Below are 16,970 nucleotides of genomic sequence, written 5' to 3'. Positions count from 1 at the left end.
AGACAGACAGCAATGAGAGGCCAGACGTTTTGCCGGCTTTGTGGCTCGATCCCATAGCGTCAAAATAGAGGGTCGTTGACTCCGGTATTTGCACTATGTACATTAAAGCACAGGGGAATGCTTTGGAGTCGGGCTAATTAGGTTCATGGTCGAGAAAAGAGATTGGCTGAAAGGATTTGGCACATCCTCATCAGTGTTGACTGTGTTAATGTGAATATCCGGAGAGAGTTTCCTGGGAACAGGAGCTTGTTTGTTGACACAAGTGTGTGCGTTTACCCTGACGATGTTGCCTTAACGAAGAGGCGGGCGAGCTGCTGGCTTTACGTTTGTGGGTGAGGATGTAAGCTTCATGTGGGTCCACCTTTCCTATAGACTTGGTCCACTTGATAGACCTGAGTGTATTATTGACTGATTTCTCTTTGCAGTGGTCCAGTCAGGCTGTGTGTGTGTGTGTGTGTGTGTGTGTGTGTGTGTGTGTGTGTGTGTGTGTGTGTGTGTGCGCGTGTGCGTGCATGCGAGGCATATGGGGCGGGCACACGCATATTGTATCTTTTATGAACTCGAGCACTAGCAAGTGCATCCATGCAATAATATCAATATCAATAATAGCAACTCAAAGACAAGACCGTTATAGGGGGTGTATGAATACAGGGATAATAAGGATAGAAGGTGGCTGGTAGCGGGGGGGAGAGCTGTAAACAGCTGGACCAGATGCAGATCCCATCCCCCCCAACACACACACACACACACACACACACACACACACACACACACACACACACATAATGCAGACAGACACCCTTCTGACAGGCTCACCCCTCTTACAATAACAACTGCCCTTTCAAGCAGGGAGCTGTTAAACAGTGCACTTTATTACGAGTCGACACACACAGACACACACACACACACACACACACACACACACAGACAGCCTCTCTCACACGCACACAGACACACACACACACACACAGTCTCTCTCTCACACGCACACAGACACACACACACACACACACACACACACACACACACACAGTCACAAACAGAAATGAGGGCAGCCACACTGGCATGTCTGTTCCCAACTTCCCATTCATACACTCTCCTTTCAACACCGACTAGAGGTGTGTCAGGGGCTTCTGAGACAATCAATGAGACACACACACACACACACACACACACACACACACACACACACACACACACACACACACACGGAGGGCTTCTGTATTGCAGCCATAATCTCTTCAGTGCTGTCATGTAGCTATCCTCAGATTTAAGAGGAAATAAATCACGGGCACGCCCACACACACTCCATTCCATTCATACACTCTAAACACCGTCTAAAGGTGTCTTAAGGTTTGTGGCTATACTCTGATTTAGGAGAATTAAAACAGACACAACCAGAGCAGATAAACACTGTCTCTTTGCGGTTATCCTCTGATTTCTGTCAATGATGCACACACACACACGCGCGCGCGTGTACGCTGCCAGTCCCATTCATACATTTCCGTTAAAACACTGGAGGAAATGAATGAACCACGGTGTGATTTATGTTGGGCTTTAGTTTTGACTAACAGCATCCTTTAGGGTGATTTAATACGACCGCCAGTCTCCTCTGTCCAGGTCAGCACTCCTCACACCACCACACACACACACACACACACACACACACACACACACACTCCCCGCTCGTCTCCAGGGCCTTGTTGTTGACTGTTTGTCTCAGTGTAATTAACGGTGGAAACTGACAGTGAAACAGAACAGAAAGCAGAAAGCCCTCCAGGGAGTAGACAGATCCTATAAAGTAATACTCTGAGCATGGGAGAGAGTTGTGTCTGTCTGTCTGTCTGTCTGTCTGTCTTGCCGCCTGTGTGTGTGTGTGTGTGTGTGTGTGTGTGTGTGTGTGTGTGTGTGTGTGTGTGTGTGTGTGTGTGTCTTTTATGAGTGAAGGTATGTAGGAAACAGACGCTGCTGTCCGGCTGACTGTGCCCTGCAGTGATAAGAGAAGATGTTTCCTCTGCGGCCTGCAGGACTCCACAGGGTCCATTGTATGGAAGCAGCAGGGATTTATTTATAATTGCAAAGGGTATATTTAGGGTCCTTCCCCTGTCTGGGGGGGGGGGGGTCGGGGGTCGGTCTGGACGGGATGGAAGAGGGTTGGAAATGGGGGTTGGGGGGGTATAGCGGGAGGGAGGGGGTGGGGCTTACACAATGAGATCTGGGTTAGCTGTGGGCACCCCCCGCCGTTCCCTTCCAGCTGGCCTGGGACTCTCACGCCACTGTCTGTCCGTCCCGCGGTGACATCATCACGGCATCCTGTATGCTTCACACACACACACACACACACACACACACACACACAGTGTCCCCCCGTGGAAGCGCTCGTTGGCATGATGGTGGCGTTTTGAGAAGGAGGCGCGCGCACACAGATACAGGCTGATCATTATTCTGGAGAGTGAAGCAATGGAGGACGTAATTCCCCTCCGAGCTGAGAGATTGAACGGCACATTATGCATTATACAAAGGTCCATTACAATTGACGGGAAAAAAATAAAGGCCATTGTTCAGAGTAATGTGTATAAATGCTGCTTTATCTGAATGTTTTCACTGACAATGCCCCTTACACTCCCCCTCCCCCTCCCCACACCCCTCTCTCTCCTCCTCCCCACACCCCTCTCTCTCCCCCTCCCCACACCCCTCTCTCTCCCCCTCCCCACACCCCTCTCTCTCCCCCTCCCTTTGGCGTGCAGCTGAAAAGGTGTCATCACTGGGGAAGGACTGGCACAAGATGTGCCTGAAGTGTGACCGCTGCAACAAGCTTCTGAATGCAGGAGGCCATGCTGAGGTCAGTCAAACACCAGCAGCCAGCAACACTACAGTGTGTCTGACATCACTAATACAGCAGTGTTCAACAGTGTGTCTGACACCACTAATACAGCAGTGTTCAACAGTGTGTCTGACATCACTAATACAGCAGTGTTCAACAGTGTGTCTGACACCACTAATACAGCAGTGTTCAACAGTGTGTCTGACACCACTAATACAGCAGTGTTCAACAGTGTGTCTGACATCACTAATACAGCAGTGTTCAACAGTGTGTCTGACATCACTAATACAGCAGTGTTCAACAGTGTGTCTGACACCACTAATACAGCAGTGTTCAACAGTGTGTCTGACACCACTAATACAGCAGTGTTATACAGTGTGTCTGACACCACTAATACAGCAGTGTTCAACAGTGTGTCTGACACCACTAATACAGCAGTGTTATACAGTGTGTCTGACACCACTAATACAGCAGTGTTCAACAGTGTGTCTGACACCACTAATACAGCAGTGTTCAACAGTGTGTCTGACATCACTAATACAGCAGTGTTCAACAGTGTGTCTGACACCACTAATACAGCAGTGTTCAACAGTGTGTCTGACACCACTAATACAGCAGTGTTCAACAGTGTGTCTGACACCACTAATACAGCAGTGTTCTACAGTGTGTCTGACACCACTAATACAGCAGTGTTCTACAGTGTGTCTGACACCACTAATACAGCAGTGTTCAACAGTGTGTCTGACACCACTAATACAGCAGTGTTCTACAGTGTGTCTGACATCACTAATACAGCAGTGTTCAACAGTGTGTCTGACATCACTAATACAGCAGTGTTCAACAGTGTGTCTGACATCACTAATACAGCAGTGTTCAACAGTGTGTCTGACACCACTAATACAGCAGTGTTCAACAGTGTGTCTGACACCACTAATACAGCAGTGTTCAACAGTGTGTCTGACATCACTAATACAGCAGTGTTCAACAGTGTGTCTGACATCACTAATACAGCAGTGTTCAACAGTGTGTCTGACACCACTAATACAGCAGTGTTCAACAGTGTGTCTGACACCACTAATACAGCAGTGTTATACAGTGTGTCTGACACCACTAATACAGCAGTGTTCAACAGTGTGTCTGACACCACTAATACAGCAGTGTTCAACAGTGTGTCTGACACCACTAATACAGCAGTGTTCAACAGTGTGTCTGACACCACTAATACAGCAGTGTTCAACAGTGTGTCTGACACCACTAATACAGCAGTGTTCAACAGTGTGTCTGACACCACTAATACAGCAGTGTTCTACAGTGTGTCTGACACCACTAATACAGCAGTGTTCAACAGTGTGTCTGACATCACTAATACAGCAGTGTTCAACAGTGTGTCTGACACCACTAATACAGCAGTGTTCAACAGTGTGTCTGACATCACTAATACAGCAGTGTTCAACAGTGTGTCTGACATCACTAATACAGCAGTGTTCAACAGTGTGTCTGACACCACTAATACAGCAGTGTTCAACAGTGTGTCTGACATCACTAATACAGCAGTGTTCAACAGTGTGTCTGACACCACTAATACAGCAGTGTTCAACAGTGTGTCTGACATCACTAATACAGCTGTGTTCAACAGTGTGTCTGACACCACTAATACAGCAGTGTTCAACAGTGTGTCTGACATCACTAATACAGCTGTGTTCAACAGTGTGTCTGACATCACTAATACAGCAGTGTTCTACAGTGTGTCTGACATCACTAATACAGCAGTGTTCAACAGTGTGTCTGACATCACTAATACAGCAGTGTTCAACAGTGTGTCTGACATCACTAATACAGCAGTGTTCAACAGTGTGTCTGACACCACTAATACAGCAGTGTTCAACAGTGTGTCTGACATCACTAATACAGCAGTGTTCTACAGTGTGTCTGACATCACTAATACAGCAGTGTTCAACAGTGTGTCTGACATCACTAATACAGCAGTGTTCAACAGTGTGTCTGACATCACTAATACAGCAGTGTTCAACAGTGTGTCTGACATCACTAATACAGCAGTGTTCAACAGTGTGTCTGACACCACTAATACAGCAGTGTTCAACAGTGTGTCTGACATCACTAATACAGCTGTGTTCAACAGTGTGTCTGACACCACTAATACAGCAGTGTTCAACAGTGTGTCTGACATCACTAATACAGCTGTGTTCAACAGTGTGTCTGACATCACTAATACAGCTGTGTTCAACAGTGTGTCTGACATCACTAATACAGCAGTGTTCAACAGTGTGTCTGACATCACTAATACAGCTGTGTTCACCAGTGTGTCTGACACCACTAATACAGCAGTGTTCAACAGTGTGTCTGACACCACTAATACAGCAGTGTTCAACAGTGTGCCATGAAGCACTGAGCATACACAGGTTTTTATTCCAACCAAAGACTACGCCAAATCACCTCACTGATTACTTCCTGTTCTCTGGTTGAAGTGGTGAGCTAATCACGAGGGGGGTGTTCCGCTTGTTGAAATTGAAGCCAATAGACCCTTCTCACGGGGGCCATTTTGTGTCGAAAAGGCAGAATAAACACAGGTGCAAGCAACACACTAATGAGGGTTTCCAAATTCCAATCATGGAAGTTGGAAACCCTCATTAGTGTTTTGCTTGCACCTGTGTTTCCCCTGCCTTTTCGACACAAAATGGCCCCCGTGAGAAGGGTCCATTGAGAACTGCAGGAATGAGTCCGGAAGTATACTTCCGGGTTCGTCAGGCAAAAGGTGAATGGGGTTTAGAATGGGGATTTCACTTAAAGAGCATAAAATAAGGTCTCTGGTTAACAAAAGTTTATGGGAACGCGAATTTGGGTTCAGCATGATAATCTTTACAAACGTGAATAACTTTTATGACTTTTGGAACGTAGATGTGTTTTTTTTTAAACACAATTTTTAGAAAACGCTTCAAAATCCCATTTCTAAAACCCCATAGACTTTTCCACTGACGAACCAAAATGGCGGCGATTTCTGGATAAGCCTACAAAAATACGTCATCCCTGCGGTACTCTATACGGAAGTACCAAAAACTGCAGTTCCTCGAATGGCCACTTTAGGCTCACCCATTCGTCCACAAACGAATGGGTGAGGTCACACTCACTATGTCCATCTTTTTTACAGTCTATGGCTGATCTGTGAAATCACCTGCTGTACTCTTTGGCCGGGACAAAAACCAGCATACACGTCTCGACCTTCCATGACGCACGCTCGCATCCCCGCGTGAAACACTATTAATGAGAAATCAGTCATAGGATGCAGCTTTCTGCTCAAGGAGACTTCAGCAAAGTAATGAAAGCCTGAAGGACAGTCTGTCTTTTCAACTCACAGCTGCTGCATGCTGAAATATGCAAGAGGAAAAACACAGCTCCTGTTGTCCACAAGCATGGAGGGACATAAGCTTTGATTCTGGGACTGGGAAAGCGACATGGACTCTTTTTAGACAGTGTAGCTCAGTGCATGGAACATGTCACCAACACTGCCTGCCTGGGCTAGGAATTCAATTTAAACTGCTAAATATATACACTCTGATACTGGCAAGCACTTTAGATACAAGTGTCCACCAAATGGCTGAATATGTTCTTTTGAACTGACTTGATGGACTTGGGCTTTTCTCTCTGTTGTCTGTTTTGTTAATGTCAGTCTTTACTGGTGTATGTATGGATGTTGTTTTTCTTAATAAAAGAACACTGCAGTAGTGTTGATCTCACGGGTTCAAGGGCCTCTAACCCCCCTGATGACACAGGGTCTGTGCAGTGCATACAGTGCTGTTTTGAAATGTAACTGGGGAAGCCATGCTGGTTATGCATTGACTTATTGACAGACTTTCTCTACAGTACATCAGCTGGATGGATCCATGGATAACACAAAGCATTTGGTGGGTGCTTCAGGGCTCTTCAGTACTGACATTACTAACGTCTGGCCGAAATCGAAGCACGTTACAAATGTATGAACAAATATAGGTAGAATGAGAACTCACAGTACAACGCTAAATGTTTTCTTTATTTTTCAGTAGGCAGAGGTGTGATTTTATTTCCCACAGTTCCATACATTTCTTATAGGAAATGGCTCTTTCCCTTGCTCTGCTCTCCTGTTCCTGGTTGCATCCCTGAGTATGGGTAGCCCTAGTGCCCTAGTGGGAACTGAATCCCTTCCAGCACCGCAGGATGAGCCGGTTTCAGATGCGTCTTCCTCGGTCAGACTGCAGTATCACGTCTCAACATTCATTCTGTACGTTTAGACTGTGGTCTAATCCAGAGGTTCTCAAATGTTTTTCAGCCAAGGACCCCTTAAGCTTAATTTATACTTATTAGAAAGTGTCTCTCAGCACATGGTCGCAGACGAAAAATAAAGTGTCGCTCATGGTGTTGCATTTATACTTCAGTGAATGTTCGCCTCGGTTCAACGGTCACGTGACACTCGAACGCTATAAGCAGACAGCCAAGAGAAGAGGAACGCACAGTGAAACCACCTCGGAGGCAAGATGTAACATACTTGGCTGCAGCCGCATATAAACGACACACAACTCACCTCCTCTCTCGTTCTTTGTGATTTTCACGAAGTCATACATCAAGGACAGGCTGATAAAAATAGCGGGGACACGTTCATTCATTTCATCGAGTGAAAACCAAAACAAGGAAGTCAAGCGCGTGCCGTCTATATAGCCAATCAGACTTGCGCGACACACAGCTACACTAGACATTTCACTAGGTAGCAGACACTGCTTGCCGACACTTGAAAGTGTCGACTCAAGTCCTCATTTCTGTCGGCGACCGTTTCAAAAGTGTCGGCAGACAAAGCATAAATTGGGCTTTACAAGATAGAAAATATACCGGGGACCCCCTCATTCTGATTTGTGATTTTGGGCTAAGCTTAATTGATTCCACGGTAACGTGCTTGACTTTTAAATTGATAGGTTTGTTAGATTAGAATGTAATCCATGAACCATTTTAGATTTAAAACATAACATATTTTCATTGAACTATGAAGCTTTTGCAGCAACATTTTTTTATTTACCCCCCCCCCCCCCCTGAAAACCTTTCGCGGACCCCCTGGCAAAGTGCCACGGACCCCTGGGGGTCCCCGGACCCCCATTTGAGAACCACTGGTCTAATGTACGAGCGGCCGTATCTCTTCTGCCTTTCATCTGATTAGGTCGTTGCCCTGCACAGGAAGGATGTGACCTCAGCCTCTGTACACAAGGGCACATTCCACAGACCCCAAAGGATGCTGTCCTCCTGTCGTTTAATCTCTGTACGATTACAGTATCACGTCATCTGCAGCAGTCTCTCTCTTTGTTACCTCTCTCTCTCTCTCTTTGTTACCTCTCTCTCTCTCTCTCTCTCTTTGTTACCTCTCTCTCTCTCTTTGTTACCTCTCTCTCTCTCTCTCTCTCTGTTACCCCTCTCTCTCTTTGTTACCTCTCTCTCTCTCTCTCTCTCTCTGTTACCTCTCTCTCTCTCTCTCTTTGTTACCTCTCTCTCTCTCTCTTTGTTACCTCTCTCTCTCTCTCTCTCTCTGTTACCTCTCTCTCTCTCTCTTTGTTACCTCTCTCTCTCTCTCTTTGTTACCTCTCTCTCTCTTTGTTACCTCTCTCTCTCTCTCTCTTTGTTACCTCTCTCTCTCTCTCTCTCTGTTACCTCTCTCTCTCTCTCTCTTTGTTACCTCTCTCTCTCTCTCTTTGTTACCTCTCTCTCTCTCTCTCTCTCTGTTACCTCTCTCTCTCTCTCTTTGTTACCTCTCTCTCTCTCTCTTTGTTACCTCTCTCTCTCTTTGTTACCTCTCTCTCTCTCTCTCTTTGTTACCTCTCTCTCTCTTTGTTACCTCTCTCTCTCTCTCTCTTTGTTACCTCTCTCTCTCTCTCTCTCTCTGTTACCTCTCTCTCTCTCTCTTTGTTACCTCTCTCTCTCTCTCTGTTACCTCTCTCTCTCTCTCTTTGTTACCTCTCTCTCTCTCTCTTTGTTACCTCTCTCTCTCTCTCTCTTTGTTACCTCTCTCTCTCTCTTTGTTACCTCTCTCTCTCTCTCTCTGTTACCCCTCTCTCTCTCTCTCTTTGTTACCTCTCTCTCTCTCTCTTTGTTACCTCTCTCTCTCTCTCTCTTTGTTACCTCTCTCTCTCTCTTTGTTACCTCTCTCTCTCTCTCTCTCTCTCTGTTACCCCTCTCTCTCTCTCTCTTTGTTACCTCTCTCTCTCTCTCTTTGTTACCTCTCTCTCTCTCTCTCTCTCTCTCTCTCTCTGTTACCTCTCTCTCTCTCTCTCTTTGTTACCTCTCTCTCTCTTTGTTACCTCTCTCTCTCTCTCTCTCTCTCTGTTACCTCTCTCTCTCTCTCTCTCTTTGTTACCTCTCTCTCTCTTTGTTACCTCTCTCTCTCTCTCTCTTTGTTACCTCTCTCTCTCTCTGTTACCTCTCTCTCTCTCTCTTTGTTACCTCTCTCTCTCTCTCTCTCTCTGTTACCTCTCTCTCTCTCTCTTTGTTACCTCTCTCTCTTTGTTACCTCTCTCTCTCTCTCTCTCTCTGTTACCTCTCTCTCTCTCTCTCTCTCTCTCTGTTACCTCTCTCTCTCTCTCTTTGTTACCTCTCTCTCTCTCTCTTTGTTACCTCTCTCTCTCTTTGTTACCTCTCTCTCTCTTTGTTACCTCTCTCTCTCTTTGTTACCTCTCTCTCTCTCTCTCTCTCTCTCTCTCTCTCTTTGTTACCCCTCTCTCTCTCTCTTTGTTACCTCTCTCTCTCTTTGTTACCTCTCTCTCTCTCTCTCTTTGTTACCCCTCTCTCTCTCTCTCTCTCTCTCTCTTTGTTACCCCTCTCTCTCTCTCTCTTTGTTACCTCTCTCTCTCTCTCTCTTTGTTACCTCCCTCTCTCTCTCTCTCTCTCTCTCTCTCTCTCCCGTTCTCCATCCTCTCTCCTCTCTCCATGGACAGCATCCAAATCCCGCCCCGGGCTGCGTCGGCTTTAGTAGGGTAAAACTCGATGCCTGATCATCGTCATGGAAACGGCAGGAGGCTGGCCTGAGAACCTGGGAGATATAGCATGAAACATGAAGGAATGTAAAGGGATTGTGCGGTCGGGGAGGGTGTTTGATGTTATCCACGGCCCGGTATGCAAAAGGTTAGAGACCTCTGAGCAATGCTGACTGTTTCTTTAAAAAGGGGGAGGGCGGGGTTAGGGTTAGGGCCAAAAGAGGACAGCAGCTCCCCGAGGCTGATGGCAGACTGCCAAGCTTCCAAAGACAAGGACGTAAGTCTCCACTGTCCACCATATAAAAGACAAGGGCGTAAGTCTCCACTGTCCACCATATAAAAGACAAGGGCGTAAGTCTCCACTGTCCACCATATAAAAGACAAGGACGTAAGTCTCCACTGTCCACCATATAAAAGACAAGGACGTAAGTCTCCACTGTCCACCAAAAGACAAGGACGTAAGTCTCCACTGTCCACCATATAAAAGACAAGGGCGTAAGTCTCCACTGTCCACCATATAAAAGACAAGGACGTAAGTCTCCACTGTCCACCATATAAAAGACAAGGACGTAAGTCTCCACTGTCCACCATATAAAAGACAAGGGCGTAAGTCTCCACTGTCCACCATATAAAAGACAAGGACGTAAGTCTCCACTGTCCACCATATAAAAGACAAGGGCGTAAGTCTCCACTGTCCACCATATAAAAGACAAGGGCGTAAGTCTCCACTGTCCACCATATAAAAGACAAGGGCGTAAGTCTCCACTGTCCACCATATAAAAGACAAGGGCGTAAGTCTCCACTGTCCACCATATAAAAGACAAGGACGTAAGTCTCCACTGTCCACCATATAAAAGACAAGGACGTAAGTCTCCACTGTCCACCATATAAAAGACAAGGACGTAAGTCTCCACTGTCCACCATATAAAAGACAAGGGCGTAAGTCTCCACTGTCCACCATATAAAAGACAAGGGCGTAAGTCTCCACTGTCCACCATATAAAAGACAAGGGCGTAAGTCTCCACTGTCCACCATATAAAAGACAAGGGCGTAAGTCTCCACTGTCCACCATATAAAATCATGGCTGAATGAATCCGCTTCAGGGTCTCTCACACAGGGCTGGACCTAGCAAAGCAGGCAGTGGAGGGGACATGAGTTTAGGAGGAGGCAGGTCGAGCTGAACAATTAAACTGAAGGAATTTAGAAAATCTCAATCTTAATTTACATTTCTGCAATTTCCAAATCAAGAGAAAGGTGCCTCCAAAATTCATTTCTGTGCTCCGGGTGATCTTTGGTTCATGGATCAAGTACAATATTGGTGAAACCCTGGTACAAAATAGAAACGGGTGCGCTTCTTCCAAACACATAACGAAAAGGACGTCACCTCATTTTCACAACGCATTTCAGTATTCCACCTCTTGATGCTCTGATGAAGGTATCATGGCAAAAAAAATCTATTGGTGAAAATGAGGTGACATTTTTTTCTGTCATCATATTGATGAAACTCTTTCAGTATACTTGCACTCAGTTATTAGTCTATTTTTAGCTGCGACCAGCAGCTCTATAGGTCGCTCCATCGGACGGTCGCTCCACAAAGATTACACCACCCTTTGGCAGCCGAAGGTTTTGCCCTAGGAGGCTGAAATTTGGCATGGAGATCGTGTGTGTGTGTGTATGTGTGCGTGCGTGCATGTGTGTGTGCGAAGATGTGTTTGTGTTCATGCCGATTGGCTAAAAGGGGGCGGGGGGGGGGGGGGGATTTCAAATTGTGGGATGGCAGAGGAAAGACCTGCCCTGCCCCTGTCATCCTGTATTTCGGAAATTTGCAGTGGGGGAGTGTGTGAGAATGCATGAATGTGTCGATGCTGAGAATACAATAGCTGGGCTATTGTGAATTTGTGCATGTTCATTCGATTTTAAAGTAAAACAAATAATGAGAAAAACTTCAGCCCTAGAGGCCTGAACGATACTGATACTGCCGCTGACGCTTTCCATAACTGGATGGAGAAGACAGACTCGGGTGTGGGAAGTGAGGGGGCTGTGTGTAATCCATCTTTAGGGTCCTTCCTGCCTGCGACGTACAGCAGGGCCACGCCGCGGTCCTACTGTACCGCCGTAGCCTGCTGCACCACAAGCAGCCAGATCAGTGGACAATGAAGCCCTCTGTGTCAGTCTGCCCTGGCCTGAGAAAGTCATCAGTGCTTAGTCACGGCCTAGCATGGGCAGGCAGATCTGCACGGAGCTCACAAATGTCAACGTGTGTGTGTGTGTGTGTGTGTGTGTGTGTGTGTGTGTGTGTGTGTGGCTGATCCTGTCATGGCTAATGCATTATTGAGGGTGAGAGAACAGGCCCTTTCCTACCTCACCGTCTTCTTGGCGGGAAAAGGAGCTCATGCGGCTCGCTGTAAAGATGGCAGAGGCACAATGGATTGTGGGTAGTATGTCTCTCGCTTCACGCCCGTTTTTTCCCCAGGAACTGGCGCTTCGCCCATGGCATCGGTGCCATGGGCTTGCTGCTTCTTCTCATCTATGGGCATTGGGCTCTGGACCAGTGACCAGTGGCCATCAGCAGGTGGTCCGGGTCTTAACATGGGCCTACCTCTTTTTTCCCCCACACAGAACTAAAGGCAAAACATGCATAGTGATATCAATTAATAATAGGGTTCCTCAGTCTCGTCCCGGCTGTCACTGGGAAACTAGCCCCGTGCATCGTTCAGTTTTTACATGTGTGTTGATTCACTCTGTTTCATCTCTAATGTATCATGGTGTGTTTCTCTCTCCCGCAGCACGGTGGAAGGCCCTACTGCCACAAACCATGCTATGCTGCCCTCTTTGGGCCAAAAGGTGTAGTACATTTAATTTCATTCAACACAATCGACTTCACAAATCTGGTTGTCAAACACAGCTTGTCAGAAATAAGATACAAAGATGATTATTAAATAGACATCAGCAAAATCAAGTAGAATGTTTTAGTAGAAAAGGCAGTAGCCTTAGTTAGGTATCTCTTTGATTGCAATGGCTTATTTTCCTGCATCCTGCACATACAGGTGTGAACATTGGTGGCGCAGGCTCTTATGTGTATGACACTCCAGTCAACAACAACCCTTCTCCCACTGCTGTGGATTCAGCCCCCAAAGCTGAGGAGAAGAGAGTCTTTGCACCCAAGGGACCAGCAAAAGGTAAATGGCAAGAGTGTGTGTGTGTGTGTGTGTGTGTGTGTGTGTGTGTCGCGTGCCGTGCTGTGCATGTATGCATAGTAACTCGTATACCACACATGTATAGGAAAGTGTGTGAAGCTACTCGATAGGGAAGTTTGTCCCACGTTTGGATGTTTTGAAGAAGTGGTACGATGGAAGGAAAGTAGCCTCCTGCTGCTGCTGACTCAGTGATAAGGTCCTCGATACAGACAGACTCCTGGGACGTCAAGGGGATTTTCTCAACATGACAGACAGGAACTTCCCATAGTGGTCAGCCAGAGGACATACACCCTGTCATCATTTTGTAATGTTAAAGGGGACGCAGACCAGAAGCAGCTGATGTTCTTTGGTCGTTTCATCTCTGTCGTCCAGTTTTCAATTTCCGCAGCAGTTTCCACCCACTTGGTTTTTAAGAAGTCAGAAAACTCATCTATGATATAAGAATCGTGTCTTTGCCTTTTGGCACCGCCTACTGCACCACCTGCACCTCAACTTACATTGGATGGAGTGGGAGGGAGGCAATGTGAATTTTGGGAGTTGTAGGGCTTGAATAAGACCAAGAAATAATTTGGCTTGGCAACTATGATATTTTACTTGGCAAGATCAGCCTCTTCTAGTCAGCTTTTGTCCACAATTCCATCTGGTAACATATAAAATCTATTTACAAGTGTGGCTTAATTTTATTTCTATAACCTTAGACCGCTAATACATTGACTTTCAAACCTAAATGAACAGATCCATGGTCTTCTCGTGAAGCGTTTTCTTTTCCAAGACTGTAATGTGTTTGCAATGTGTTGGCAGCTGGCAGCATCACCACTTTTTCCGGAGAGGCCAACCTGTGTCCCAGATGCAACAAGAAGGTCTACTTTGGTAAGTAGTTCCACACACTTCCAAAAAACAAGGCGAGAAAAGGGGTAGGGGCAAGGAGCAGGAACCCGCAAAGTCCTTTCCATGTTGTCTAAGGTGTCGGTGTGTGTGTGTGTGTGTGTGTGTGTGTGTGTGTGTGTGTGTGTGTGTGTGTGTGTGTGTGTGTGTGTGTGTGTGTGTGTGTTGCAGCTGAGAAGGTGACATCATTGGGTAAGGACTGGCATCGGCCCTGCCTGCGCTGTGAGAGGTGCAGCAAGACCCTGGCAGCCGGCAGCCACGCAGAGGTGAGAGAAAGAGGGATTGGAAAGAAAGAAAGAAAGAAAGAGGGGGACAGAAAGAAAACTGGCAGAAAGAAAAACGAGCAGAAACAAATACAGAAAAACCAACAAAATAAATGCAGACAGAAAGAAGGAGAGGCTCATTATTGTGTTAATGTTTCATCTTGTTTGATTACAGCATGACGGCCAGCCTTACTGCCACAAACCGTGCTATGCCGTTCTGTTCGGACCCAAAGGTAACCACTAGAGGGTGCTATCAACACACCAAACACTGTACCCGCTACACTTGAAACTCAATGTTGTCTGTCTGAGCACTTGATCCATGCTGCGCACGTTGCAGACCTTGCACAAAACAAACATTACCGAAGAGAGATCTCAGCATAGCTTTGTCTTTGTGGCAGCAGCAGCTTTGTGAGACCCAGGTAGCCACTGAGGAGCCGTTTTGTAAACGGGTCATGCATGCTGCTCACGTTGTACCTTCTCTCCCCCTCTCTCTCTCTCTCTCACCCCGTGACACGCCCTCTTTGCCTGTGCTTTTCCCAGGGGTGAACACCGGCGGTGTGGGCAGCTACATCTATGAGAAGGAGCCCAGTGCCGTGGCCGAGCCCTGAACCCTGAACCCTGAACCCTGATCCCCCCCAGCCTGAACCCTGATCCTCATCCCTCCCTACGCAACACTTACCATCCATCACAGTATTATTTGTAGCGCCTTTCTCTCCCCCTGTACATTCAGACCTGAGACAACCAGCCTCCCCCCCCCATCGCACCCTGCCCACAATCCTCTCCTGAGCCTCTGCTGCTCTCCTCCACTCTGACTTTCCTCCACCAGTGTCAGATCAGATCCAGTGTCAGATCAGATCCAGTGTCAGATCAGATCCACCACCATGGGAAATGATACATTGATTAGAGATGTTGCCTAGACGTGTTACATATATTGGCCCCAGGAGAGCGCTAGACAACACTAGATCACGACATAACTACTACGCTGAAGCACTGTACTGCATGCAGTACCGGCATCCCCCACACGATTGCTATAAGTTATTGTGCTTCGGGACATGGAGGTCCTTCACTTACATCTTTTGCCATCTTTACATATTTATGCATGGATATGTACACATTACAGCTACACATAACATCTCACTAGGGTGACATATTTGCTTCTGCACCCCTATAGCAGTGCAATTGGAGAACGTGTGTTAAGGGGGAGTTTTGAGATGAGTAAGAAATACATTCTGAGGGAAGAGCGCTGCTCAGGTGTGGAGAGTTGCATTGTGGGCGTAGGTGCTGCTCAGGTGTGGAGAGTTGCATTGTGGGCGTAGGTGCTCAGGTGAGTTGCATTGTGGGCGTAGGTGCGGTGCGTTTACAGTGATGTGCCGCGCTGACAGCCAGAGGCATTTCACCTCAGAGGCTGCTGCACACACACAGGTGGTGCTCAGGAGCACATTGCCAATAAATCTGAGGGGTTTTCAGTTTTTTGAAATGCCAACATTTACATTTTGGCTGCCTGACAACACTCCTGGCCATAAGGCTTATGAAAAAACAAAGTGGGATTCAGTTAAAAAAAAAAAGTCTGCATATTGTCTAAAGATTGTTCCACTCAGAGCGATGGATCTCTGAGGCGTCTGTTACGAGCGGTGTCCACTCACTTTTCAACACATCCATGAGTTATTGATATCGTTTGTTTTACTTTACAGCATATTTTCATAGAAACCTGTCAGTACTGTATATGTCCGTATCTGTGGGTAGTAACATATGGTGTGTTGATAAATATCACAAATATGTGTTGTACTAAATGATATGCATGGATGTGTTTAAATTGAAGCATTCTTGGAGGCAGAGAGTGGCTGCTGCAGCATTGGAAACGGCGGGGTGTGATAAATGGGTTGTAACTCTCACCAGGGGGACAGTGTGTATTTATTGCTTTGTTAATTCAAGTCCTTTAAATTTCATTAGCCAATGTACTACTACCCCTATGGGACATATGAAGGAGGTGGAACGAGGCAAAATAAGCTGTATAATTCTCTAAGATCAAGAGTTTTTATTATTATTTTCTAGTAAATAACCCTGCTGTTATTTTCCTTGAGATGATGCGCTATTTGAAGTATTATACCTTTTTGCCATTGGCGTCTTATAGCTTAGAAGCGCAAATGAGACACTGCAGACAAGTCATTCTGTAAGAATGTGCATTCTATAGTATTGTATGACTGTTACTGTGTTGATTATGACCTATTCTACATGTGTAGGCCGTTGGTTTCACTGTTTGTAGAACGGAATGCTGCACTTCAGCCCTGCTGCATTTGTCTTTTTAATCCCTTGAATAAATATTTCATAAACTCTTCATCTGTGTTACTAGAATTATTCTTTGAGCCATTCTGAACTCCACTGTTTTCTGTTTACGACTTGCAATAAACACCCTGCATGCGGTGTGTGTTTTGTGGTTACCAATTATTTGTATTGATTGTATTCCATTCGTAATGGAAATGCATCATGACAGTGAAGGTTGGTGGGTAGATCAGGCCTATATATACAGTACCCTCAACACAGTCCGGATGATGGAGCTGGTCCATGGGTCTTTAAACGAGGAGGTCACCAGTATGGGCATGGGAAGTGAGTCATGCTCCCTGACCCTGTACAACTAATCTGCAGTTGTTTGTGTAGTTTCCCAGTAGAAGATGGTGGCTATACTGGGCTTCTCCCAGGTGTGGTTGCAGTGTGTTGCGATGAATGTGAAACACGACAGAAATGCGAGCCTTCCCTGGCTGAATCACTGGGCTGAAGTCCCACCCTTCTGTCATCGGAGTTC

The 16,970-nt window shown here is 46.3% G+C and overlaps 1 protein-coding gene across 2 annotated transcripts in view; it reads left to right on the top strand.

Annotated features, from left to right (window-relative positions):
- The window catches only part of crip2 (cysteine-rich protein 2), a 31,921-nt gene extending 15,424 nt beyond the window's left edge, over positions 1–16,497 (top strand). Inside the window, exons 2-9 of one of the 2 annotated variants that reach the window (XR_014552578.1) lie at positions 2,748–2,842; positions 12,612–12,669; positions 12,873–13,004; positions 13,824–13,892; positions 14,079–14,173; positions 14,346–14,403; positions 14,711–15,486; positions 15,517–16,497. Coding sequence is in view for 1 of the 2 variants with exons in the window: in XM_083634171.1 (XP_083490297.1) it covers positions 2,748–2,842; positions 12,612–12,669; positions 12,873–13,004; positions 13,824–13,892; positions 14,079–14,173; positions 14,346–14,403; positions 14,711–14,778 (575 nt within the window). In the remaining variant the exon portion in view is untranslated. Of the gene's footprint in view, positions 1–2,747; positions 2,843–12,611; positions 12,670–12,872; positions 13,005–13,823; positions 13,893–14,078; positions 14,174–14,345; positions 14,404–14,710 lie in introns of both variants that reach the window. The other variant, XM_083634171.1, reaches the window with a different exon arrangement.
- The last annotated feature ends 473 nt before the right edge of the window (positions 16,498–16,970 follow it).

This window comes from Poromitra crassiceps (assembly GCF_964638095.1).
Source record: "Poromitra crassiceps genome assembly, chromosome: 3".
In the NCBI taxonomy this organism is placed as follows: Eukaryota; Metazoa; Chordata; class Actinopteri; order Beryciformes; family Melamphaidae; genus Poromitra; species Poromitra crassiceps.
Note: the sequence above shows the minus strand (reverse complement) of the source record. Positions and strands in the feature narration are given on the sequence as shown.